Below are 26,838 nucleotides of genomic sequence, written 5' to 3' on the forward strand. Positions count from 1 at the left end.
GAGAATCCGGGCTGGAACAGAACTTACTTGGGACTACAACTATGAGGTGGGCAGTGTGGAAGGCAAGGAGCTGCTCTGCTGCTGTGGGGCCATCGAATGCAGAGGGCGTCTTCTTTAGACAGCCGCCTTCCCTGCCTTCAGAACTCTCCTTTCCTCAGGAACTGGGTCTTCCTGACTGTTCAGCTCTGACCCCAAGTCTCTGGTCTAGCCACTCCCCCCAGTTCCTAGTAGATAGAAATGGGGGTTCTGGATCAGGAGATCTCTCCAATGTGGTGCTAGCAGGCAGAGTCCCTTCTTGACTCCCTGAGGCACTCAGGGATGGGAAGAGGTCACCACTCGTACCTGGGCCTGCCATCCCACGGTTGTTCCCATGTCCATTATTCTAATTGAAGTGGAGGCGGCGGTACATATCTGCTATCCCTGGTTTGTATTGTTCCTTGAAAAGTCTTTTTAACAAAATGGTCAAACTGAGATTGTGATTTGATTTCCCTCCCTCAGGCCCCATACTCCCATTCTGGAACTGTCAGTGGAGTGACCTGCCCCATTCCCCCTCCAATGGGCAGCTGTCATTAATCTTATATCTTCTCCAACTTTTATTTGCCATGTGAAACTTAAAAGAATGTTACATAACTACAAGGAAGGCATAAGAAAAACTATCTTAGTTTATTTAGTTAATTCCTCATCAATTCCTAATAGTCTGATCCTTGTTGCCACGTTTTATTTAATCTTTAATATATTTTAATTAAAAAAACCATTAACAGTACATTTTTGGTCTGAAATGGTCCCTCTGCTGAAATGCCAGGTGCTAGCTGTAATTCTGGCTTTAAAACCAAAACTCCAAATGTTTAATAAATAAAAATTAGAACTAGTTGCCATTCTACTCCAAACCAGCTAGCCTAGCTGAAGAAAAGAGGACAGAAAGGGGAAGTTGGAAGACCTTGGACTTGTGGCCATAGGGACAGCTGGCAGAGAAGTCAGCAGCACGACCATCTGAGCAGTCCCCAGTATTACCCCACTTGTTGGCAGAGGTAGGGTAAGGGTGCTGCGTACCCTCCTATACACAGTCTGTTTTGTCTTTAGGAAAAAAGTCGGAAAAAGTTAAGAGTCAGTTTAGCTTTGGTTTCTGACTCAAGTCAGGAAGCTTAGAAAAGTGAGCCTTGGCCCAGCTTTGGCAGAATGAGGCCCACGGATGGGACAGTAAGGCACGACCCTGGCTGTGGCATTCAGGGAGTCAAAGGCAAACAGGGCCAAATTCTCTAGAACAAGGAATGTGGATCATACCCTCACTCCCAGAGCTGAGGAGGGATCTCAAAAGCTATAGAAAGGATAATAGTGAACAGAAAGGACAGTAAAACCATTCCCCTCTAAAACAGGATATAACCAGTCTCCTCTATGAGGACAGGCTGGTTAGAATTTGGTTTAAAGGCAACAGGGTGACAAAGGAGGAGAGAGAACACAGAAGTCTCCTTTCCCCTTCTCTGTAGATCTCCCCAGAGCTTAAAGTGACCCTATGAGGAAGGTTGGCTAGTTCCTTGGCATTCTGCGTTAATCTGGGAGGCAGCTGGGACAATGGTTCAGTCATTCTTACGATGGTTGTTATTGAAGATGGGGTGGCCATTGGCTAGGGGCCGGCTCTTTACTCCTCCCCCAGCTGTAGCCTCCTCCCCGTCTGAGCTCTCTGTTTCTTCCCGGTCACTGCGTTCATCTTCTACCAGCTGTGAAAAATGGAGGAAAAAGGTCACTGAGAGCTTGTCCCTATGTGCCCAGGGCCCCACCGTTGTTTGTTTTGTGGTGCTTGAGGATTGGACACTTTGCCACTGAGCTACATCCCCAGGCCTTTTTGTTTTGAGACAGTCTCTCACTAAGTTGCCAAGGCTGGCCTTGAACTTGATATCCTCCTGCCTCAGCCTCCTGAGTCTGAGTTGCTGGAATTATAGGTGTACCACATTGGGTGTCCCACAGTAGTTTTTCAAAGGGTTACTGACATGACATGGAGTTTGGGGAGTTCTGTAGTTCAGAGTGATAAGGCCTACAAATGGGAGACAGCCTTCACCTTTCCAGTTATGAACTTGTGGGCCATGCGCAAAATGAGGTACGCCCAGAAGATATGCAGCGTCTGCAGCACTCCCATCATGGCATTGAAGAAGTAATAACCAAAGAAGGCAGGATAGAGCTCTAGCGGGTACACCAGGGTGCAGTGCAGGATCCTGAGGATTTCCAGGGGGAGAGAATTGTAAACATGGACCAGAGTGGGTAAATAAGTGAGGGAGAGAAAGGTGAGTTCTCAAGAGGATAGCTTGGACACCTACTTACCAGAAGGGCAAGATGACCAGTCGAGTGATGATAAAAACAATGGCAAAGATGATGAAGATATTGTTGCAGGTATTTTTCCATCCAGCGTAGTTAAACATCTTGGCTGACTGCATAAATAGCCCCCATACGTCACCACAAGACCCTGACTCCCACATACATTCATACGTGCACTCAGTATCAGCACTGGCTCTCTGGTGCCTTCACCACCACCCCCAAAAAGACAAAGCCAGTGAAGAACCTGCAATAGGGCCTCAAAAGGAAGCCTAACCTCCAGCAGGTAGTCTGAAGAGTCATGCAGAGCCATGATGAGAGTTCCCGCTCGGAGGTAATTGGCAAACCAGGAGAAGCTAAGGAGGATAATGGTGGCCACATGGTGGATGATCTGTTCCTTAAAATCCTGCAGAAGAGATGCAGGTTCTAGGAGATGATTTCCTGTTCCCCAGCTCTCACTATTCTTTTTTACCTCTTGTCCCTCATATTGTAAAAGCTCCACCCAAAGCCCTCAGAAGTCAAAGGAGAAAACATCCTGGAACCTCATTTGGCTCTTGGGCTTAACTGCGCAGCTCTTCACCAACCTTTCTCTTGACATCAGAGGCAATGCTGAAGAGCAGTGACCAGTAGAAAGAAAGTTCAATCATGTAGTACCAGTACTGGGAAGGGATGATGCTCTGGAAGAGGAAAGCGGGTAGGAACCTCAGGGCAACTAGCTCCAAAGGGTTCACCCTCCAATCCCAGCCCTTTTAGCCAAGGTTATTCTTAATTCTGTAATACCAGTCCCTCTTCCATGTGTCCCAGAAACCATCTCTTCACAAGGCTCCATTTCATACCTGTATGGGATATCCCTCCCAAACTTTCCTCATGTCATAGAACCAGGGCTTCTGCAGAGAAATGGTGAAACATTAAAAGAACAATGGACCCAAATTCTATAGCTTCATCCCACCTTGCTAGAGAACCTACTCCCACTTCCCAGTAATCGCCACTCACATCCACAATGACGGCCATTCCAGCAATGAAGGCAATCAGGTAAAATGTGAATCTCCAACTGGAAGAGGGAGCACAAATGGCTGGGTAGGAGAATAGCATAGCCCCCAGATATCCTCAAGGTTACTATTAATAACTGAATTCTCTTGCTGGTGGTGGCCTCCCGGCAAGACACATTTGACCTTTCTCTACCACCCAATTTATTCTTTTTTTTTTTTTTTTTTTTTTTTTAGTTGTAGATGGACACAATACCTTTATTTTATTTATTTTTATGTGGTACTGAGGATCTAACCCAGGGCCTCACACATGCTAGACAAGTGCGCTACCACTCAGTCCCAGCCCCTCTACCACCCAGTTCTGTTTGTACCAGCTTACCTGGCTTCTCGGAACTTCTTGAGGAGACTGGGCCGGTCCTGGTTGCGACGGCGGCGGAACCAGCGTTCTACCTGGCGCCCAGAGAGCCCACTCTGACGGGACAAAAGCTCTACTTCTACCTGGGTAGAGTGAAGAAGCCATTATGTTCAACCTCGGAATCAGCAGCACTCCCACTCTCCTGTCTCTTCACCCACCAGGGCTAAAACCCATGTCTCCCTCTGCCCTCCCCACCGGGGCTCAGTAGCTTGGGCCAGAGGAGTCTGCAGTTCATACCTGCTTAGGCTGCTTGCCGCTGGTCAGGTAGAAATGCTCCAAGGTGGCATTAGGAGGTGCCCGCAGCCGAGTTTTCTCCTTTACATTGAGGAGGGCAGCCAGTGGTGTAGCCACATAACTGGGGAAAGGACACGGGTGAGAGATGTCTGGCTCCTGGAATGCTCTGAGCCCCCGAGTTGGGAGGGGACAGAACTGCAAGCTCAGGCAGCTTTATTCTGGGCCTCAGTTTCCCCAGTTTCCTGGCAACCCCTTTCCTCTAGCCTCCTGGGCTGCCCACAGCTGACAAAGCTGCCTGTGTTCACTAGTGACCAGGCCTGGTTGGGGGTGGAGGATAAGAACAAATAACCATTGAAGGACAGTACTTGGGGGTGCTGAGCCCTCAGAAAGACAATGGTGCCCTGAGGGTGAGGGGACATAGTGGGCAGGGACCTGGTAACCAGAGCACCAGGATCCAAGTCTAATTAAACAGCAAAAGACTGTGGCGGGCAGCTGGGGAAGGCCTGAGGATAGGCTGATATGCTCACAGCTCAAAGAAGTATCGAACGATGAGGAAGAGCAAGGCCAGGGGTAGTGTGATATAGAGGTCGGAGGCTTTGGCGTAGACCCGTCCATCTCGGTCTTCTAAGTCAGCCCAGGTTAAGTTCACAGGCAGCCACAGACGTTCCCACCAGAAGTAATCATACAAGGTCTGGAGCATCCTGAGTAAAGAGGGAATGAGATAAGATGGAAGAGTTAGAGGAATGAAGGCTTTCTTGGTATTTCAAAAGGAGCAAGGGACCAGGTGCTGTGGCCCACGTAATCCCAGTGGCTCAGGAGGCTGAGATAGGATCGTGAGTTCAAAGTCAGCCTCAGAAAAAGTGAGGCACTAGCTAACTCAGGGAGACCCTGTCTCTAAATATTAAAGTACAAAATAGGGCTGGGGGTGTGGGTCAGTGGCCTAGTGCCCCCGAGTTCAATCCCTGGTACCCCCCCCCAAAAAAAAAAAGAAAAAAGGAGCAGGGGGCAGCAACTCAAGCCCTGGAGTTTGGTCCTGGCTATGTGGTCTGAGGCAAATAGTTTTCTCGTCTGTAATATTGTAGCTTTCCAGTTTTTGTTGTTGTTGCTGTTGTTTTGATGTTTTTTTAGTTGTAGATGGACACAATACCTTTATTTTATTTATTTATTTATTTATTTGTATGTGGTTCTGAGGATCAAACCCAGTACCTCACATGTGCTAGGCAAACGCTCTGTCATTGAGCCACAGCCCGTGGCTTTCCAGATTTAACACTTAAATGTCATGGCAACCTCAGGTGGTGCTGACACCTTTAGAAGTCCTGAGTCCCTGGAATACAGAACCTCAGGTTCTTCACTTTGCTGTTTCAACCTGGAGGACAGGCAGAACTTGACATGAGAGGCCATGGCCAAGAACCTGAGTAAAATCAGAGGCACCCTTCCTTCACCCCACCCTCAGGCTTTAAGGTTCATGGGAGAGTGGAGAGAAGGGCCCCAAAACAGATTACAGGCTGGGGCAAACACTTCCCTTCCCTACAACTCATCTGGGCAGCAAATCCTAAGGAAAGCTAAAATATTCCTGAATGATGCTGAGCCCCAAAACAGTCAATGAACACCAAGCACACAAGCTGACACCTCACAGTGAGCCATCCAGTCTACACTTAAGGCAGAAGAACCTTATGTGTAAGCCTCTTTCAGAAAGAAAGTGAAGGGGGCTGGGGCTGCAGCTCAGTGGCAGAGCACTTGCCTAGCATGTGTTAGGCACTGGTTTGATCCTCAGCACCACATAAATAAATAAAGGCGTGTTTCCATCTATATATGTATTATTTTTTAATTAATTGATTTTTAAATTATTTTTTAAAAGAAGAAAGTGAAGGCCGAGTGGCATAGAGTCAAGGCCTGGGGACAAAGAATCTGGACAACAGACCAAGACATCTGGTAGAATGGAGCTAGATCTTATGAAGGCTCATCCAGAACATAAAACACTAATCTGCAGGGAAACACTCATCGCAAATACTCCTCCTCCCAGGAAACAGCTGTCGCTTTACCCCTTCCCCATTTCCCCCACTGAAGAAAAAGGAACAGGGCCACAGACCACTCAGAACCCAAATGAAGGAGAGAATGTTGTGTGGTTCATTGGGGGGGGGGGGGGCAGCATTTGCTTGGAGCCAACAGAAGTAGCAAAATGGCCCTGAAGAGTCAATGATGTCAGATCCAGCACGGCACCCGGCAGTCCAAGGACTCCACTGTGAGTGCCAGAAGGGTGAACCAGGAGGTCTTCTCCAGGTTCCCACCCAAGAGGAAAGAGAGCTGGTGGTATTCAGACTGGCTTTGAGATTGCAAGCTGAGACAGAAGGTGGTCCCCTCCCAACTGGGGAGGAAAGGGAGTTGGGGGATTGTTGTTCCATGTGAATGGGAGACCAATCCCGGGCTGCAAAAGGCTGAGCAGAGGTGGGCTGGCCTCAGCTGGCTCCACCCCACCTACCACAGAAGCACTTGCGAAATCCCTCTTAGCCTGTCACTAGCCTGTCACGGGTCAGTATTCCAGCTCAAGGACTTTACCCTCTTGTCCCCACTCCTGGTCATTGCTCTCTTGGATGAAATCAGAGGTAAGCACTGACAATAAAGGAGCTTCAGCTCCACCTTCCCCCTCCTGCCCAGAATCACTCACAGACACACGCACATTCCAGGCCTCAGCACACAAGGGCACTGCCCCTTCCCCCTCCACCTTAGCCAGAATAAATATTTAATTAGTTCAAGAGATGGAACCCTTTTGAACTGAACAAAATTAAATATAATTTCCCACAGCAGAACTTTCTACACACATATACATGCAATTTTTCACAAAGAAAAATAGAAAAATTAAAGAAAGGACAAAGATAAAAACTTGAGAAGGGACATGCAAAATCACAAAGTATGTTTGAACATACCTTCGCCTCCCCACTTCCTTCCCACCTTCTTTTGTTTTGCTCAGCCTGATTGGAGGTGGGGAACTGTAACCCAGTCATCTGCTCTTTTTTTTTTTTTTTTTTTTTTTGAGAGAGAATTTTTTTTTTAATATTTACTTTTTAGTTTTTGGCGGACACATCTTTGTTTGTATGTGGTGCTGAGGATCGAACCCGGGCCGCACGCATGCCAGGCGAGCGCGCTACCGCTTGAGCCACATCCCCAGCCCCAATCTTCTGTCTCTTGAGGCCCAATTTTTCCACAAATTAAAGCCCAGGGGAACAGGCAAGCTTCCACTTTGAACCCCATCTCCATCCCAGTCGTGGAAACTGGCAAAGGTGGGTCTCTGGTCAGGGTGTTTGAGGGGTAAGGGTTCAGAGGGCTAGCTAGGGACCTGGAGTGAGCCCCTCCTCCTGGACTCCTGGGGCCCAGGAATGTCTTGCACCTGTCTGATCCCTACAAAGATGAGCTGGGGAGGGAGGCACCACAGGTGTCAGAGAACTTACAAAGTGTACCCACTTCAGCTCTAAGACAAGACAGCACCCACACTCTTCCACCCCAGGCATGTAGGGTAAAAGACAGGCATGTGAGAGAGTATGTTAGGAGTTCAGAGATGCAGATTAATGGGGCTCTCGCAGGCTTTCTGTGACCACAGCCCTCCCATGCTGTTCTTCACTTCCATTAGCCTAGAAGCACTACCCCTCCCAGCAGGGAGAGGTGCGAGGTTCAGCAGTGGGTTCAGGGGGTTAGGACTTCTGGCTCCACAGGAGGCAAAGGATGACAACTGGGGCTCCTAGCCACCCTCCTACACTCCCCTCCCCCCCCCCCCCCCCCCGCAGAGCCAAGCAGCCAGTCTGTTCCCTGTGGCAAGCCTAGCAGCTTCCTGGCACCTGCACATCAAGCCAAACAAGGAATCCCATAAACAAGAGGCCAGGGCAAGGAAAGGTCAAGGTACAGGGAAGACCCTGCCTCTCGGCCCCCCTCAGCCCTCAGGGCAGATACTTGATTTTCTGGCAGAGAAAATCACACCCTTTTTCGACTTACAGAAATTACACCCCCACAAGGGGTGGGGCGCAGTGGTGCACACCTATAATCCCAGTGGCTCAGGAGGCTGAGACAGGAGGATCACCAGTTCAAAGCCAGCCTCAGCAAGGCTGGGGATGTGGCTCAGTGGTCAAGTGCCCCTGAGTTCAATCCCTGGTACCCCCAAAAAAGAAATGAATTATATCCCCCATATGAAGAGAGAGAGAGTGGGTGAGCATGTGTGTGTCTCTCTCACACCACACACCTGCCTCAGAGACACAAATGCTCTGCAAGCTGGAGAGGGGCTTCAAGTATCAGGTGACCTTGAACATGAGCAGTGTTCTGCTGAGCCCCATCTCCGCCCCACCTCTGTCTGACCACCCCCCAAGACTCCTGTAGGTGGATGAAAAGAGTAGGGGGACTCCATGGGAGCTAATAGACCCAGAGGGCTGACAGAGCAGAAATTTAGCCTGTGAGAAAAGAACTCTCACAGACTCAATGTAATAACAGTCCCACTGGCTCTCAGAGTTTGGTAAAATAACTAAGGAAAATACAAAGGGGCCCTAAGAGACAGAGAGCATGAAAAAGAGGGTCTTGCAAAGCCTAAGGAACTACAAAAACATGGCATGCTGGTGAGGTGGTGCATGCCTGGTAATCCCAGCAACTCACGAGGCTGAGGCAGGAGGATCACAAGTTCAAAACAGCCTCAGTAACTTAGCAAGGCTCTAAGCAACTTAGTGAGACCCTGTCTCAAAATAAAAAAATAAAAAGGGTTGGGAATGTGGCTCAGAGGTTAAGTGCCCCTGGGTTCAATCCTTGGCGTGCACACAGGCGTGTGCGCACACACACACAAAGAGCCATGCAAGAAGTCCTGAATAGTCTTCCTTGTTGAAAACTTTCCTTCCAGGCAGCAGGTCTCAAACTGAACTAGAAGGCTGCAAGCAATGTGTGAGTGAAGAAGAGGTGTGTCATGAATCCAGCAGCAGCACAGGCCCAGAAAGTTGGGTCAAATTCTGGGAAAGATGGGGGTGAGAGGCAGCAAAAACAGCTTGGGTCCTCAGGCTCATCTGGCCTACAGCTTGACTAGGATGTCAATCCAAAAGTCCCCAGGGCCAGCTTGTGAAGAGGCAGCTGAAGGTAGGGATGGGGGACTGATTTACAGAGAAAGCCAGCCTGACCAGTGGCCGGACAATGAGGAGGCCCTACCTTTCAGGGTGAAATCTGGCCAGAGGCCGCAGTTAGTCGAAGAGTAGGCTGCGGGATGCCAGGAGAGAAAAGGCTCGCTCGCTCGCTCTGTCTGGAAAGCGTCTATGAGGTCTCTGTATGGTCAGAGCCAGGTCCGAAGGGACAGGGATCACAGGTGCAGTCGCCTCAACTCCGGTGTTGAGCAGAGGGCCCACAAGCCCCTGCTGGAACCCAGACAGGGTGACTGCTTGCTGCAGGCCTTCCCTCCTCCTTCCCTCCGGGGCGCTCAGGGGAGAGAGGCCCTCGGCGCCTGGGGACTCACGGAGCTCTGCGACCTCGGCGGCCAGGGGATGAAAGCAGGTATTGATGTCCGGAGCCTGGCACGGGGAGAGAGGAACTCGCCAGCTCGGCCAGAGATTAAGGCCACACACCTGCAGTCAACCCACTTTGCCAGAGGGCCTCGGAGCCAATAATTAGCAAGTTACGGCCCAGAAAGCCAGTTTCTCTGGCTGCTCCCCGCCAGCCACACACCCCATAACGGTCTGGGCGCCTGGGCCCCGGGGCCCGGGACGGCGCTCGCAGCCGCTCCTTCCTGCTTCCCGTTAAGCACATGGACGCTCGGGGCTCTCCCGCGGTGGGCTCAGTGGGCCGGGGATTAGAAAGGGCAGAGGATCCTGCTCTGCCCGGCAGTCCTGCCACGGGGGCGCGAGCAGCCGGGGGCGCCACCGCGGCTCGGGGCTTCCGCGCGAAGGTCACCCAGCCTCTCCGCTCCCCAACAAAGGGGCGCGGTGGCCCCTGGGCGCCGGTGGCCCCACGGCCCAGCCCCTTCCTGCTGCCCAGCAGGGCTCCCCGGCCCGGGGCGGCGCGGGGAGCGCCGGGGGACCAGGCCGGGCTGGCCGGGCCGCGCTGGGGGCCCCGCGGCTCGGAGGCGCGCCGACCCGCCCTCCCGCCGCCATGAGCGCCGGCAGGGCCCCCGGCGGCGACCTCCGCGCACGGCCGCCCTGGGGAGGCCTGTCCTCGGCCGACCCGCGGCCCCCGGCCGGGCCCCTCGGCGAGCACGTCCGCGGCCCCTTCCCGCCCGCGCCTGGGCGCCGACTCACTCGCCGCGGCGTCGCGGAGCTGGCCCGGCGGGCGCCGCTGCTCCGTCCCCTCGTCCGAGTCGGGCCTCCGCGCCCTCGGCCCGCGCCGCGCTCCCCCTTCCGCCGCCGGCCCGCTCCTCCTCCTTCCTCCTCCTCCGGCCGCCGCGCCCAGCGCGGGGAAGGGAGGCCGCGGCCGCCGGGAGCTGGAGACTGGGCGTGGGCCTCGGGAGGGAAGGGCCTCGGGCGGGGCCCGCGGAGCGTGCGCGGCGAGCGGCCTCCGGACACCCGCGGCTCTGCGGCTGCGAGAGCGGAGCGCGCTGGGCGCGGGGCCGGCCCACGAGCTGCCCGAGTACCGGGGCGGTGGCGTCCTGGCCCGCCGCGCTCGCCCCCACCGCGGTTCGCGCCCAGCCCCTCGGGGCCACTGCCGCCCTCCCACCACGGTCCCCGGGCCGCGCCGGGCGGGACGCCTCTCGGGCGCGCCCGGGCAGCAGCCCCCCGACTGCCCCCAGTAAGAGGCGCGCGCAGCACCCCGCGCGGTGGCGCTGCCTGGGTGGCAGCACCCCTTCCTCGCACGCACGCCCTACTGCGGGAGAGGGCGGAGAGACACCCTCCAGCTGGCTTGTGAAATGTCGTGCGCCACGTCCACGCGCGTCCGATCCCACGTGGAAACACCCCTTAAACAGCCCGGTGGAACCTCGTCTCACAGGGGCCCGACCTTGAACCCGGCGCGCCTGCAGCCTGAGGGGGTGCTGGGGGGGATGCGCCCAGAGCTGCAGGCGCCGGCCGACTTCCGACCTTCCACTTGCCCCTCGCAGTGAGACCACCTGCCCAAGCTACCAGGCAAGAAAAGGGGACACCGGATAGGTCCCCAGCGGGACCCTGCGGGCTTTTCCAGCCACTGCCGGCCTGATTTTTCCCAGTTCCCAGCAAGCTCTGGTCCTGTTTTTCCTATGCCCCTGGTCTGAACTCCTCTCTTTCTAGGACATCTTCAACAGTATCTTTCTTCCCACTTGTTACTCTCCTTTCCTGAGCCTTCCAATTCCTCGGTTCTCTTTCTCCAGTGCGGTCCCTAGAGTACTTACCCGCCACAGGCCCACACTAGGTGATCCACAGGGTTCCACTGTCTAACCCCCCAGGCCCCTGGGCTACTTGTCTCCCCTCTTTTCTCAGAGGATTTTCCTAGGTTCCATGCTTTCCCATGTTCACCACCAGACTTTTAAAAGCCTTCCTCAGGGGGACATTTAACTGTCCTGGTTAACTTTTATTTATTTATTCATTTTTCCTAAGATAACAGTGGAGCGGGGCTGGGGTTGTAGCTCAGTGGTAGAGCACTTGCCTAGCATGTGTAAGGCCATGGTTCCATCCCCACCACTCAAAACAAAATTATATATATATATGAGTATATGTTTAGATGTGCAAATCATTTATATCACCGTATATATGTAAATTACATAAATATTTATAAATATGTAAATTCATACGGAGTACTTGTGTGTGTGTGTATGGAAAGTGAGCAGTGGGGAGAGGAAGTTTTAGGGCAGAAGTTGGATAATGAAAGCCTGAGAAATAAAGATAAGAAGATATACCCCTCCCCTGGGAGACAAAGGAGAAAGTCAAGGGAGGAGGGGAAACTTGGCCTCAGCCAGGATTGGGAGGATGCTACACTACCCTGCCTTGACTGGACGAGATTATGATCACTACCCTTCCAACCCAACCCCCACCACAGGCTGGTAGTCCACACCCACAGTGCCCCAAGGGAGGCCTGCCTTGTCATGACTCACTTCCTCTATGTGGGCTGCTGAGGTGTCCCAAGGCAGAGGATAAGCCACCGGGCCAGAGTTTGGGTATCTAAGAGAGCTTCTGGAACAGGAGAATCCCTGGAGCTCAATTGTGAAAGGTGGATGTGTCCAGGACAGGGCGGCCATACAACACAGAAGTAGGGAGGAGAGTCTGCCTAGTATCCCGTATCTGATCACACTCAGGTGCCAGGAGCTATGGGGAAAAGTTTCCTAACAAGAAGTAAAATAGCCCAGCTGTGTGCGGTGGTGCATGCCTGTAATCCCAGCGGCTGGGGAGGCTGAGGCAGGAGGCTTGTGAGTTCAAAGCCAACTTCAGCAAAAGTGAGGCACCAAGCAACTCAGTGAGACCCTGTCTCTAAATAAAATACAAAAAAGGGCTGGGGGTGTGGCTCAATAGTCGAGTGCCCCTGAGTTCAATCCCTGGTAACACCCCCCACCCACCCACCCCAAATAAAAGAGGTAAAATAGCCAAAAAGGATCGATTGCTCTGTATTCTGAAATAATGCAATGCAAAATATTGGCAGAAAAGCAATATGGGGCTTGGGGGTTTGAAGGACTGTTCATGAGTCAACAACTGAGGCAACTATTACTGCTTTCCCCCTCCCTGTATTCCACTAAGAGGGACAGCAAATCAGACATACTATCAAAGGATGAAGACAACACTGAAAGAGAGTTAGGAGACCTGGAAGTCTGGCCCTCCTTGAATCAGTAACAAAAGATGGCAGATTAGATCACCACTAAGATGTCCTCCAACCCTGAAATCCTAAAATTGAGAACATAGAGTTAGGTCTCCTGCCACACCACCCTGAACATGGGCTCTCATCTGATCCCAGAAGCTAAGCAGGGTCCTGGTTAGTAAATGGGTGGAAGAATATGGAAGTGGAAGGTGAATGGTAAATCTAAAAGCAACCTCAGTCTAGCCTGGGTGTTGATCAAAACAAAACTCAGGAAGGAAACTCAGCAAGAATCCACCAAAGTTTCAGCAGAGATGCTGTAAATGCACTCCCCTTCACCCCACATACACTCCTCCCACAAGGACATGGCCTTTGCCTTGTGGACTTCTGTGTGCCTTCTCCAAATTGAGTTTAGCCTTGCAGATCTACCAGGAGTCCTTTGAAGAGGTTGGCACTGGGCAAGACAGGTGCCCTCACTCTCTCTTCCTTTTCCTCTAAGCCTGCGTGGCATGAGTAGCCAGAAGAGAGAATTCTGAAGGGTTCCAAGAGCTGAGGGCATGGGGACCCTGGCTGTGGAAGTGCTGTACTGTGATCACCCAGTCTAACTGAGGTAACCTGGTGTGCCCAGTAGTCTGTCTCATCTGCAAGCAGTGAGGCTCTTCCCCTGACCCCACCTGTCCATCAAGCCCACCCAGAAACCTCATGCCCTCAGGAGGTTTCTTCTCTCAGCAAGTGACTGAGAGAGACTCTTGTCTGGAAGTGGAGCCAGGGACCTCAAGTGGCAACTAGTGGACTCCGCAGACTCCCAATGGTTGCTAATGCCCTCTTGTGGTCATCTTTGGAAATGGCAAGGAAGAAATTGCCAAAGAGTCAAGGTTGGATTTCTTAGGGATACAAGTAATAACAGTTATCATTACAAAATAAGATTGTAACAGTACTTATTGTTATATATTAGTTAACAGTTAACATTTTTGTAGTACTATGGATAGAGCCCAGGGCGCTCTACCACTAAGCTACATCCCCAGCATTATTTGTATTTACTTAATTCTAACAACCTATAATATAAACAATATTTTTTGTTCTCTCTCTCTGTCCTGGGAATTGAACCCTGGGGAAAGCGGGGGCCGACTCAGCTGCTCAACCACTGAGCCACATCCCCAGCCCCTCTTTCTTTCTTTCTTTCTTTCTTTCTTTCTTTCTTTCTTTCTTTCTTTCTTTCTTTCTTTTAGATAGGGTCTCTCTGAGTTGCTTAGGGTCTCACTAAGTTGCTGAGGCAGATTTTGAACTTGTGATCCTTCTGCCTCACCCTCCCAAATTGCTGAGATTATAGGAGTGCAGTACCCACCTGGTTCATCTCTGTTTTGAGGACAGAAAAGTTGAGCTAATTACCCAGCAGGAGAATTTGAGGCCAGCCTGACCCTGTCTCAAAATAAAAAACAAAACACCTATGGATGTGGTTCAATCCCAAGTACAAATATATATATATATATATATTTTTTTTTTCCTGTCATGCCAAAACTGAGTTCCATATGATATGTCAGGTTGTCAATAAAATACAGGACATGAAGTTGAATTATAATTTTACTTTTATTTTTTATTTTTTGGTACCAGGGATTGAACTCAGGGCACTTGACCACTGAGCCATATCGCAGCTATTTTGTGTTTTATTTAGAGACAGAGTCTTGCTGGGTTGCTTAGGGCATCCATAAATTGCTGAGGCTGGTGATCCTCCTGTCTCAGTCTCCTGAGCTGCTGGGATTACAGGCATGCACCACCAGGCCTGGCTTGGATTATAATTATAATTTCAGGTAAACAATAAATAATTTGTTAACATAAGTATATTATGTGAAATATTTGGGTAATGCTTCTGTGAACAAATTATTCATTGTTTATCTGAAACTCGAATTTACCTGGCTGTCCGGTATTTGCATTTACTTACTCTGACTCCTTTTATTAACAAGGCACCGCGCCACTTTCTATCATTACCTTATTGATCCCTCCCAGGAAGCTGATCTTCAGATGCCTCCCCACTGTCCCGCCAGTGTCTTCTGCTGTTCCCATTCAGAGAGCTGAAGTGATTCCCTAAAGTTACAGAATAAAACAAGTGGCGGGATTGGATCTGGAGCCAGACACAGTGGCACAAGCCTGTAATTCCAGCAGCTCAGGAGCCTGAGTCAGGATGATCTCAAGTTCAAAGCCAGCCTCATCAATTTAGTAGGACCCTTTTTCAAAATTTTAAAAATGGGCTGCGGATGTGGCTCAGTGGTTAAGCACCCCTGAGTTCAATCCTCAATACCAAAAGAAAAGAAAAGAGAAAGAAAAGAATTGGGACTTAAACCCACATTCTCTAACCCTAAAACTGGTGCATATTTTCCACTTTGTTGTGGCCTCGGGGATTGATCCCAGGGGTATTCTCCCACTAAACTACATCCCCCTCATTGTTGTTGTTTTTTTTTTTTAAAGAGAGAGAGAGAGAGAGAGAGAGAGAGAGAGAGAGAATTTATTTAATTATTTATTTAGTTTTCGGCAGACACAACATCTTTGTTTGTATGTGGTGTTGAGGATCGAACCTGGGCCGCACGCATGCCAGGCAAGCATGCTACCACTTGAGCCACATCCCCAGCACCCCCTCATTGTTTTGTTTGTTTGTTCTAATTAGTTACACATGACAGCAGAATGCATTTCAACTCTTTGCATACAATTGAGCACAACTTTTCATTTCTCTGGTTGTACACCCCATCTTTTTTTTTTAAGTTGTAGATGGACAGTACACCTTTATTTTATTTATTTTCATGTGGTGCTGAGGACCAAACCCAGGGCCTCACATGTGCCAGGCAGTGCTCTACCACTGAGCCCTTACAGCCGCAGCCTCCCCCTCCGCCCAGCCAATTTTGATTTTTACTTTGAGACAGGTCTCACCAGGTTGCCCAGGCTGGCTGGCCTCGAACTTTTGGGATCTCACTGCCTTGGCCTCCTGAGTCACTGGGGTTGTAGAGGTGAGTGACTGTGACTGGCTGTGTTTTCCACTTCAACAGGAGAGAGGAGTGGGGGAGTGCCACTCTTCCTTCATGGTGTGAAGCAGTTTTATCAGTGGGGGCCGTCCTGAGCCCGGAGAGAGTGGCGGAGTGGAGTACTATGGATAGAGCCCAGGGCTGGGCCCAGCTCCAACTACTATCTCCAGGAAGCAGGGAAGAGACTGCTCCCAGGCCCAAGGGAGTCAGCTGTGCGGCTGGAGCAACTCCTCAGGGACCCCGAGGCTGGAAAAGACTGTTCACCTGCTGCTCTGCGCACTGACAGCGTGGAGCCCGCCGCCTGCCGGGGTTGCCTCATCTGCAGCTCCATAAGGTCAGAAAGCCCTGGCGGCCAGAAGTCAGCAGAAGGAGTCAAAGAAAGTGGGGCCCAGGGAGTCTCCTCCTCCTCCACGGTGCCTTTGGGAGCATGACGTTTCTGTCCCCAGGGAACACCCTTTGCATTTTTCTCTCCTGACTCTGTAGATCTGCTCCCACCCCAGAATACCTGGGCCATTCCTTCACAGATATAAAAACTCCTCCTATCTTCCCACCCAGACCAACTGGCTTTAAAAAGGCAGCATCGGTCAGGGGAATTTCCGGGCTGGGACCCCTTCTGGGGTGCAGGCTGGGGTGTCCTAATGGCATGTGCCCCAACAGGTTTTTCTCTATCAACCTTGAAATCAGCCTGGAGCCTGCTGGACCTGCCCCCCCAGGGAGCTGGAGCCAGAGGCAGAGCCAGGTCAGAAGCCGGACTTGGACTGGGCTTCTATGGTCCCATCTGGCCCCACAGGGAAAGCAATGCACAAAGCCTCCTGTGTCTTTGGCTGAGCTGTTGAGAGGCTGAGCGGAGTTGCTGGTGTGGGTGAAGGCCCAGTTCCTAGGAGGAGAGATGCTAGGCAGGGAGGTGTTTACAGGGAGACAGGCAGGGAGAGCTGGTCTCCCACATCTGGGAGGGGCTACAACCCCAGACAACAGCTGGGTTGGTCTGCAGTAGATGTCATCTGACCGGCTGTTCAGCCTGGGATGCCCACGCCCCCTCTCCTCTACCAGGCTACACAGAAGCTGGGGTGCCCACACAGGCAGGAAGGCCACCAGGCCAGAAGGACACCTCGCAGCTTTGGGTAAGTCCTGGACCTGGGCCTTCAGCTGAAGGAGGGGACCTTGTTGACTGCTTGAGGGAGGTGGGAATGTTTTCCTTTCCCAGTCTCAGAGTGCCTGCTCTCTAGTCCAGGTACCCATGTCCCCACAGGGACACAGACTTCAAATCAAAGTCTCTACCTGGTGACCTAAAGATTCCAGAGTGAGATTCCCAGGGTAAAGGGCAGAAAAGCAGGTAGACTGCTTTGAAGGTGCTGATGGAGGGTGCAATTAGGACCGAATCCCACCCTGTGCACTCAATAGCGCCACCTCACCTCAACTGCCCTCCACTCCCCCAGGAGAATCCAGCCAGACCATGGGGAAGGGATGTGGGCCTCAGAAGGGGGCACTGTCCAGACCAAGGATTAAGGAACCTTGGGTCCAACTCTGGAGTCCAGGGAGGGCCTCATCAGTGCTGGCTCCAGCAGTCTCTCTGGTCTTGCTTCCTCAAGGAAGAGGGAAAGGGGAGGAAGGTGGGGGCTTTCCTCTTACCCCTCCCCCACCACTCTGGTCCAGGCTCACACACCTGCTAAGCAGGTTAATTTTTTTTTTTTCCTGCAGTGAGTGGCCCAGGCTGTAGGTTGAGGGTCATCCAGAGCCCAGGTGGGCCTCAGTTTGCTCCTGTTTCCTTCCCTAGGGCATCCTATCCTGTGGTACCATGTCCGCGAGCAGCAGGGAGATGGGACCTTCTCTGACCCCGGAGATCCTTAGCCACCTGGGCCTTGCCAATAAGGTAGGAGAGGTGTGGGCCACCATGCCTGCCTGGGAATGGTCTTTAATGTATCAACTCAGGGGCTGTGGGAAGATGGGGCAAAGTGGAGAGTAGGGCCTGTCCTGGGCACTGGGGAGGGGCAGAGGCAGACAGGGGATTTCCACTCCTCATCACTCCATGCTCTTACAGACTGCAGCTTGGGGGACCCTGGGCACACTCAGGACCTTCTTGAGCTTCAGTGTGGACAAAGATGTACAGAGGCTACTGAAAGCCATTACAGGCCAAGGTGAGCCCTTTCCCTCTGCACTTGGGATTCTTTTAGAAGCCGATCTATGGACCAAGAAGGAGCCAGGAAGGAGGAACTAACAAAGTTCAAGAAATGTTTGTGAAATACTTTAATTCCTGTGTGTCAAGTACCATACCCTGGTAGGTGTGCCCTACCCATTCTCACAACACCCTGGGAGGAAGTCTTATTCTTTCCATTTTACAGATGAGGAACTAAGGTTCAAAGAGGTTAAGAGCCCTGCCCAAGGGCATGTAGCTCTTAACAGTGGAGCTAAGGTTCTAAGCTGAGCTGGCCAATCCCAAAAAGCATTTTTTTTTTTAAACTACCACATGGGGCCACCTTTGCCTAAATTTGTATCAGATTTACATACTGTTTTGGCATTTTATTTGTATCCGTTTTTTAATTATTTATTTTTTAGTTTTAGGTGGACACAATATCTTTTTTTTTTTTTTAAAGAGAGAGTGAGAGAGGGAGAGAGAGAGGAGAGAGAGAGAATTTTAATATTTATTTTTCAGTTATCGGGGGACACAACATCTTTGTTGGTATGTGTGCTGAGGATCGAACCCGGGCCGCACGCACACCAGGCGAGCGCGCTACCGCTTGAGCCACGTCCCCAGCCCACAATATCTTTATTTTATTTCTATGTGGTGCTGAGGATCAAACCCAGTGCCTCACGCATGCTGGGCAAGCGCTTTACCACTGAGCCACCACCCCAGCCCCTATTTGTTATCTTTTGAAAATTTTTTTTTTTTTATTTTTAGTTGTAGATGGACACGATATCTTTATTTTATTTTTTTTAATTTTTATGTGATTGTGGGGATTAAACCCAGTGCCTTGCACATGCTAGGTAAGGTCTCTGTTACAACCTACAACCAGCTACAACCCAGCCCCTGCATCTTCTTTTGAGATCAAGTGGACATATGGGTGATGCAGCCCCTGCTCCTTCCCTTCCCAGCCCTTCCTTAGACCTTGTTCTCTCCTCTGGAGAGTGTGGGGACCCCAGCCCTGTGAAGGTCCTCATGCCTAGGTGCATGCTTGTGATCCCAAAGACCTGGAAGACTTGAGACAGGAAGGTTTCAAGTATGAGGCCAGTCTCACCAATTTAGTGAGACTCTGTATCAAAATAAAAAAATAAAAAGGGCTGGGGATGTAGTTAAGTGGTAGAGTGCCCGGGATTCAATCTCTGGTACAAAAAGTAAATTAATATATTTTAAAAAATAGGGCTGAGGGGCTGGGACTGGGGCTCAGCGGTAGAGTATTCGTCTAGCACGTGCAAGGCCCTGGGGTTGTGGCTCAAGTGGGAGAGCACTCACCTGGTGTCTAGTATAAATAAAGACCTTGGTGACAGCCTCCCTTCGGTTCAGGTGTGGATTGTGGTGCCATTGTGGACGTGCTAACCAATCGGAGCAGAGAGCAAAGGCAGCTTATTTCTAGAGCCTTCCAGGAGCGTACCCAACAGGTGAGACGGCACCGACTCCCCCGGAGCAGCGGCCCCAGGGAGGACCCACACAGCAACGGCGCCCAGCCTCCTGGCTTCCAGGGGTGGTGCTTGAAGTCTGAGAGGAAAGCCAGCTAAGTTTTCCCAAACCCACCCACACTTCCAGGGCCTCCCCTGACCCCATGTCTCTGCTGTGGGCACCATTTACTGTAGGACCTGCTGAAGTCCTTGCAGGCGGCACTCTCTGGGAACCTGGAGAAGATTGTGGTGGCCCTGCTGCAGCCTGCAGCCCAATTTGATGCCCAGGAACTGAGGACAGCCTTGAAGGTACCGAAAAGGACACTTGTGAAGAATGTCAGGGAATTAAAGACAGCACTGAGGGAAGGACAGGGCCATCTGCCTGGCCTTTGTCCACTCCAGAGGGTGGATTTGGAGGCCCCTCTTATGATTCATCATTGACCCTTGGATGGAGAGATGGCCAGCATCTGCCCTCTGCCCCTGTTAGTCTGCCATCCTCATGACATGGCCTAGTCTGAGTGGCCTCCCGATTTCTTGTAGGCCTCAGATTCTGCAGAGGATGTAACCACGGAAATTCTTGCTACCCGAACCCCACCTCAGCTGCAGGAGTGCCTGGCAGCCTACGGGCACCGTAAGAACATGGGAGGGTCCCAAGAACTGGACAGTGACCTGCAGGACAATCCACTTCTACCATGAACCATCTGGAAGCCTGACTGTCCGAGTTTTGTTCCCTTAGGGCCTCCCCTCTCTCTCACACCCCTACTCTGCTGCCAGTGCCTCAGTCTCCCCAGGAGAAAGAACCAGATGTGACCAGGAAAGACAACCATCTTAGTCTGGGGCTCCAGGGCAGATTCCAAAATAATGACAACTTGAGGCACTGTAACAGTCCCCATGGCACCCCTGTCACCCTCCTAGCCCCTTGCTGTCCCTGCCATAACACCACCCCCCTAGCTGAGTGCAGCCTTGGTGTAGCCTGGGGTTAAGATGGGAACTTGCTCTCTAAGTGATAGGTGTCACCTCTCCCAGTAGCTTGCCCTGTTTGGTGTCCCCTGCCTCACCCACTAATTTGTAAAAGCTTTTCCCATCTGCCTCTTGCCACCACCACCCATTGTTTTGCTGTCCCCAGTTTTCCTTTGATGTCTAGTCTTTTGTTCTTACTGCCTCTTGGGACTCCCTGCCCCGGTGTGTGAGCATGAGCACTCCATCACCACACTTGGTCCCCAGCCCTTGTTGGCCTCATTCCCCTTCCTTCTCCCTTTCCCGCTCTTTCCCTGCTTTGCATCCTGCCTCATCTCCAGATGTCACTGGAGGGCCAGGCCCTAGCCCTCTTGTTTCACAGTAAGGTGTCCTTTTCCCTCTTCCTTGCTGGCCACCACTCTCATAATGAGTAGATGCCTCCTGCCTGGCAGCTGATGCTCAGATTGAAGTCAGCGCACAGCTCACGGCCTAGGGAGGCCGTCAGAGTGGTCAGGATGATTTTATGCCTGACATTTTGAGAACAAGCAGGCATCAAGCTACTTTAAGCAGGAGATGGCAGGGCACAAGGGGTCAGCAATTTGACAGGCACTGTGGCTGTCTACACTGGGGAATATCAGCAGGAACCAAGAGCTCCTGTCTCCACCCCAGATTTCCAGGTGGAGGCTGAGGACGACATCAAGTCTAAGACCAGTGGCATCTTGCGGGACCTGCTCCTGGCCCTGGCCAAGGTGAGGAGGAATTACACTCATCAGGTCAGGGACAGGCAAGAGCAGGAAGCACTGTGTCATGAGGTGGACAGGAGAGCACCTTAAGGAGGCCAGGGTTTGGCTTCTCAGTCTGAAGATCAGAAGCTGCCTCTCAAGATGGGTGCAGGGGCCCCTACCTCTAATCCCAGCAACTCAGGAGGCTGAAGCAAGAGGATCCCGAGTTTGAAACCAGCCTCCCTAACTTGGCAAGACTCTCTCTCAAAACAAAAAATAAAAAAGGTTGGGGACATAGCTCAGTGGTAAAGTACCTCTGGGTTTAATCTTCAGGAACAAAGAAAACAAAAACAAACACCTGCCTCTCAAAGAGCCTTCTGAGAACACTTTCTCCTCTAGGGGGGCCGGGAGCGCTACTCTGGAATTATTGACTACAATCTGGCAGAGCAGGATGTCCAGGTGAGCGAGGGGCCGAGGGGCTTTCTCGGCCATGCCCATTAGAGTCCCTTCACCACTGTGTCTTAGAGCCTGGGATCTGGGACCCACTTGGGGAGGCGCCTGGGACACGGTAGCAAGAGCCTCTTCCCTCGTTTTGACTCTGCTTCCCAGTCCCCTCTCCTGGGCATTGGGTGAGGGATTACTTAATTCCTTAAAGATCAGGATTTTTCCAACTCAGGGAACAGAGTTGTGAGGGCCCCTCTCTTAGCCCGATTCCTTTCTTTTTTAAAAACCATAAATAGAACAATGAATTTATAGTTTAAAAATCACCTTTTCCATCCTCAATCCCATCTCCTTCATGGTGCATTCTGGGAACATCATGACCGTGGCTCCGCTGACCCCTCCAATGACCTGATGCACTCCTGCGGATCCTTCCCTCCCAGGCGCTGCGGCAGGATGAAGGGCGCAGCACCGAGGGGCCATGGGTCCTAATCCTCACCCAGCGCAACCCCAAACACCTCACCCGAGGTAGGCAGGGGCCTTCTCATCCCCGGCTGCCCTGACCGTGGGCTGGGGGGTTGGGGGTCCCCCCACCAGCCCCACTTTCTGACTTCCGCACACCCAGTGTTTGAGCAGTACCAGCGGCGCACGGGGCAGGAGCTGGAGGAGGCCGTGCGCACCCGTTTCCGTGGAGACGCCCGGGCCGCCCTGCTCAGCCTAGGTAGGGAGTGTCCCTGTGTGCAGCGGGGCCTCTGCTGGGCTGGGCCCCCCTGAGCTCCTCCGTCCCCCTGTTCGCTTCCAGCCTCGGTGATCAGGAACACGCCGCTGTACTTTGCTGACAAACTTCACCGAGCCCTCCAGGTGAGAAGTGCGCTCTTTCCTCCCTTTCCACAAAATCTGGGGAGACTCTTCCCGCCAGCTGTTAAGGTGACAGTCTCACATAAACTACAACTCTACAGTGGGTGTCTTCTCCTGTGTCTACACACCGTCTCATCAAAGGCAGAAGAGAAGGCTGTAGTTAGAACTAAGTTAATTGACCCATAAGAGCACTAAAGCTAAGGTTTGGCCTCATTAATCACCAGGTGATGGATTTCTTTCATATATGTATAGTTGTAGATGGACACAATTTCTTTATTTTGTTTATTTTTATGTGGTGCCAGGGATCAAACACCAGTGCCTCAGGGATGCTAGGCAAGTGCTCTACCCCTGAGCCACAGCCTGGATCCCTGATGAATTTACAGACAGTGACTTCCTTATCCAGTATCCACTGTAGTCAGAGGTGATGAAGATAACACTAGCAAGAATAAGACCCAGCATTTCATAGGTGCTCATTGGGTGCCAGAGCCTATTCTGAGTATATAACACATATTTCAATGAATCCCCACAACCATACTCCATCCTTATTCTGTACATGAAAAAACAAAAGAGTTAAGTACCTTGCCTAAAGTCACACAGCTAGTAAATCATACAGTCTCCCTATAAAACACTGAATGATATCAGACATTTACTGTCCTGTGTCAATACTTTGTCAGTGATAAGTGCTCTTAGCATCCAGGACCCCCTTTCTCTACACTGGTCAGAATTTGTTCCATATTATTAATGGTGACGTTGGTTGGAGTAATTCCACAACAAAATCTACTCATTCTTCACAAATGAACTAGTTCTCCTATAAAAACTGTCCCCTAAAACCTGCATATAAAATGTTTGCACTGGGTGCAATGGCTCACGCTTATAATTCCAGTAACTCAGGGGGCTATGGCAGAAGGGTGGCAAGTTTGAGGCCAGTCTGGGCTGCTTGGTACTGTCTCAACATAAAAAATAAAGGGCTGGGGATATAGCTCAGTGGTTGGTAGAGCATCCCTACAACAGTAGGGGTTAACAAAAATCACCAAGTTGGAGAAAATGTGAAATGTGAAAAAGATAGAAGAGTTCTCATCTTTTGCCGGGCATGGTGGCACACGCCTGCAATCCTAGCAGCTCAGGACACTGAGGCAGGAGGATGGCAAGTTCAAAGCCAGCCTCATCAACTTAGCTAGGCCCTAAGCAACTTAGTGAGACCCTGTCTCAAAATAAAACATAAAAAGGACTGGGGAGGTGGCTCAATGATTAAACACCACTGGGTTCAATCCCTGTTACTACTACTACTAATAGTAGTAGTAGTAGTAGAAGTAGTAATAGTAATAACTCTCATTTTGGTAGATGAAATAGCTTTCTGTATACTGGTTTAGAAGTTATCATGCCTTGTTGATGACTACTCAAAATATAGTCAAACACTTGCTCTTTTATCCAGAGATTTCCATCTCGACAGTAAATTATTATACTTGACCAAGAAAGCCTGGATCATTATGAGTCAACATCAAGATTCATTTAAAGAGCTATGGTTAGCTGTCTAAAATTTTTGTTATAGCAATAAACTTGTGGGCTGGGGCCATAGCTCTATGACAGAGCACTTGCCAGCATGCACAAGGCTGTGGGTTCAATCCCCACCACCACACTGCCCCCAACAAACAAACAGTAAATTATAGTCCATTTGAATTACAGGACCCACATTTTTGAATGTAAATGCAAGATTTAGCTCAGGATTCTGAAAAGAGTACATGTCCATTTTTTGGTAAAAATTTTTAAAGCATCTTGAAAGTTTTGCTTTTATTTTTGTGGGGTTGGGGATTGAACCCAGGTAGGCAAGCACTGAATCACTGAGCTACATTACCAACCCTTCTGTAAAAATTTAAAAGGAAAAAATTCATTCAGAACAACCTTGTACTTTCTTTCTCCCAAGTATAGGTCCCAAGACCTGTGTTTGCTAGGCAAGTGCTCTACCACCGAGCTACATTCCCAATGCTTTTTTAATTTTTAAAAAGTTGAGACAGGGTCTCACTAAATTGCTGAGGATGAACTAAAACTTGTGATTCTCCTGCCTCAACCTCCCCAGGAACTGGGATTATAAGGTATGTGTCACTGCTCCCAGTTCTAGTAATTTTTTTTTTAAATTAGAGATATGTGGAAACATAGACTGTAAAGAAAGTTTATTCAGAAAAATGACCTTCAGCAAAGACTGATTTGAGGGTCATTTGGACCAATCTGAACTTAAAAATGAATATTCACAATGACAGTCCTGGGGGATTATGGGATGCCAAGTCTACTCTCAAGTATTAAGTGTAAAGAACACTTGTACACCAAAGAGAATATTTAGTTAAGGAGTGTTTCTTGGTCCAGTTCAACAATTTTGGAGGGACAAAAATTGGAAGAAGGGAAAAATGGATAGTAGAGAGCAACTGACAATCTTTAAGACAATATAAAACTAATAAAGTTAAAATGAAGTAGCCATCAGGTCCACTGATAATTTAAAAATGAGTCCAAATGAAATACAGCAAAATGTTTTCTTTTTCTTTTTCTGATGCCTGGTATTGAACCCGGGTGCACTGAACCACTGAGCCACTTCCCCAGCCCTTTTATAAACAAACAAACAAATTTTATATCTATCTATCTATCCATCCACACACACACACACATATGGGTACACCATTTGTATGGGTACACCATAACCACACAGAACGTGGGGCTCATTTTGCCATCTTTGTACATGTGCATAACCTAATTTGATCAATCTCATTTTTCCTATCCTTTCCCTCCCCTCACCCCAGGGAGCCTTTTCTAGCCTCCCTGATGGACCCTTTGGAGCCGCTCACCACCCAGCTGTGGGGGAGTGGGGCTGTAAGCTAGTGGCAGGGCCAGGAAAGACATAGGGGAGGAAGAAGTATTCATGCTGCCCACTCAGGGGCTGATCATGTTCCATGAGGATGAACAAAGATGACTTCTGCCCCTGCAATAATGTCTACCTCTCTTTTTCCAGGATTCTACCTTACCTCTACTTCCTAAAATAACCCCTCCTGCAGTTCAACCCTCTTTTTCCTTTCTTTTTTTTTTTTTTTTTTTGGTACTGGGAATTAAACCCAGGGGTGCTTTTACCACTGAGCTACATCTCCAGTCCTTTTTAGTTTTTATTTCGAGATAGAGTCTCACTAAGTTGCTAAGGGCCTCACTAAGTTGCTGAGGCTGGCCTCAGATTTGTGTTCCTCCTGTCTCAGACTCCTGAGTTGCTGGGAAGACACAAGGTGTGCACCACTTCTTGTTCAATCCCTTCTCTTGTGTGTATCTTACAGACTACTCCTCCCCATCTGTTTCTCCTTTCACCAGGAGTCTGAGCCCAATTACCAAGTCCTGATGCGCATCCTTATCTCTCGAAGTGAGACTGACCTTCTAAGCATCCGAGCTGAGTTCAAGAAGAAATTTGGAAAGTCCCTCTATTCTTCTCTCCAGGTGAAATTTGGCTAGTTCTTAACCTTGGAGTTTCATTCCTCACCGATACCCATCTTGCCTGCTCACAGCAGAGCATATTCTTCCCTTATAGATCTCATGAGCAATTAGTTCATTGAGTGCAAGACTCCAAGCATCAGGGAGGATCTTCCCTCCTTGATGAGCTATGGACCAGCAGGAGGGAGGGATCAGAATGCTTGGTCCATGGAATGGTGGTGGGTCTTTCTAACATTTGACTTCCTTGTCTGCAGGATGCTGTCACAGGGGATTGCCGGTCAGCCCTTCTGGCCCTGTGCAGAGCTGAAGACATTTGAGGCCTCCCTTCCCCCGACCTCCATGTGACATTCAAGGATCTAAGATGCCCATGTTTGGCTAAGCCTGCAGGAGACCAGCTGGGCCTCTAAATAGGATGACCCTTCATGGTGTCCCGCATACCAAGTTTCTTGTTAAGGCTGAACTGTATCTTTTAAATCCCTAATTTCTTTCATTTCAAAATGGTATCTTTACCTGGGTCCTCTAGCTCTATCCTGGAAGAAGGGTAGTGGGATTTCTTTGATAGTTTCTATCCCACTCATCTTTCTCATACCCTGGCCAGAACATCTCTCTGGTACTCCAATTCTTTTTGGCAAACTTTACTGTTGTTTGTGTTCTCTGACTGAACTTCGGGTGGAACAGGACACAGACCAGGAAGACGCCTTGGAGCTGAAGCACCTTTGAAGTGCACTTGGCTATTCAATGGGAATCCTGTTTTTGCCCCAGTGTTGCAGTTATCAACATGTTCCACCCACCACGTCTACCCTCACATTCATTATTCTCCCTACCCCAGGAAATTCAGGCAAATTAATTGAGGAACAAGCAGAAGAATGAGGTCAGAAATGGTTGGAGGTAGCAAAGGACCATCTGTGAGAAGTAGGAGGAAAGCAAAGGGTTAAACTGCCCTCCCAACCCTGGGAAGTCCTGGTAACTTCTCAAATTCCCAGCTCCAGTTCATCTGTCCAAGCAGGGATCTTGAAAACCAGGCCTTTCTCATGGAACACCTATGACGGTGTCAAAAGGAGGAGGAAAAAGGCAGGCTTGGGTTCCCCCTGCTGGCTCTGTTAGAAACCACAGGCAGCAGCCTCCCTCTCCTCACCCGCTTTGCATTCCTCAATTGGGTCAAATAC

General features: G+C 50.4%; 3 protein-coding genes across 9 annotated transcripts in view; 2 read left to right on the plus strand and 1 right to left on the minus strand.

The window, feature by feature from the left end:
- Window positions 1–763, plus strand: part of SETDB1 (SET domain bifurcated histone lysine methyltransferase 1) — a 46,157-nt gene extending 45,394 nt beyond the window's left edge. For all 6 annotated transcript variants that reach the window (XM_081306994.1, XM_081306998.1, XM_081306995.1 and 3 more), the window contains one exon: window positions 1–763. In XM_081306994.1, the coding sequence (XP_081163120.1) occupies window positions 1–118 (118 nt within the window). In that variant the 3' untranslated portion in view covers window positions 119–763.
- CERS2 (ceramide synthase 2) lies at window positions 638–10,588 on the minus strand. Of its 2 annotated transcripts, none has more exons than XM_081307038.1 (11): window positions 10,188–10,588; window positions 4,467–4,640; window positions 3,943–4,060; window positions 3,670–3,788; window positions 3,298–3,355; window positions 3,141–3,191; window positions 2,889–2,981; window positions 2,582–2,710; window positions 2,314–2,420; window positions 2,054–2,207; window positions 638–1,715 (listed from the first exon to the last, which is right to left on the minus strand). In XM_081307038.1, the coding sequence occupies exons 2-11, from the start codon at window positions 4,637–4,639 to the stop codon at window positions 1,575–1,577; spliced, it is 1,143 nt and encodes a 380-aa protein (XP_081163164.1). In that variant the 5' UTR covers window position 4,640; window positions 10,188–10,588; the 3' UTR covers window positions 638–1,574. The 2 variants fall into 2 exon arrangements, with proteins under 2 accessions (XP_081163164.1, XP_081163165.1); XM_081307039.1 differs by lacking the exon at window positions 10,188–10,588 and adding an exon at window positions 9,109–9,265.
- Window positions 9,272–26,712, plus strand: ANXA9 (annexin A9). Its single transcript, XM_081307066.1, has 16 exons — window positions 9,272–9,447; window positions 15,675–15,984; window positions 16,308–16,389; window positions 16,701–16,771; window positions 17,425–17,520; window positions 17,689–17,785; window positions 19,150–19,244; window positions 19,437–19,550; window positions 19,782–19,872; window positions 20,868–20,947; window positions 21,320–21,379; window positions 21,802–21,886; window positions 21,984–22,079; window positions 22,161–22,219; window positions 25,556–25,678; window positions 25,927–26,712. The coding sequence occupies exons 5-16, from the start codon at window positions 17,446–17,448 to the stop codon at window positions 25,987–25,989; spliced, it is 1,038 nt and encodes a 345-aa protein (XP_081163192.1). The 5' UTR covers window positions 9,272–9,447; window positions 15,675–15,984; window positions 16,308–16,389; window positions 16,701–16,771; window positions 17,425–17,445; the 3' UTR covers window positions 25,990–26,712.
- Window positions 26,713–26,838: the final 126 nt, after the last annotated feature.

Source organism: Spermophilus citellus (genome assembly GCF_964194105.1).
Source record: "Spermophilus citellus genome assembly, chromosome: 9".
NCBI classification, from domain to species: Eukaryota; Metazoa; Chordata; class Mammalia; order Rodentia; family Sciuridae; genus Spermophilus; species Spermophilus citellus.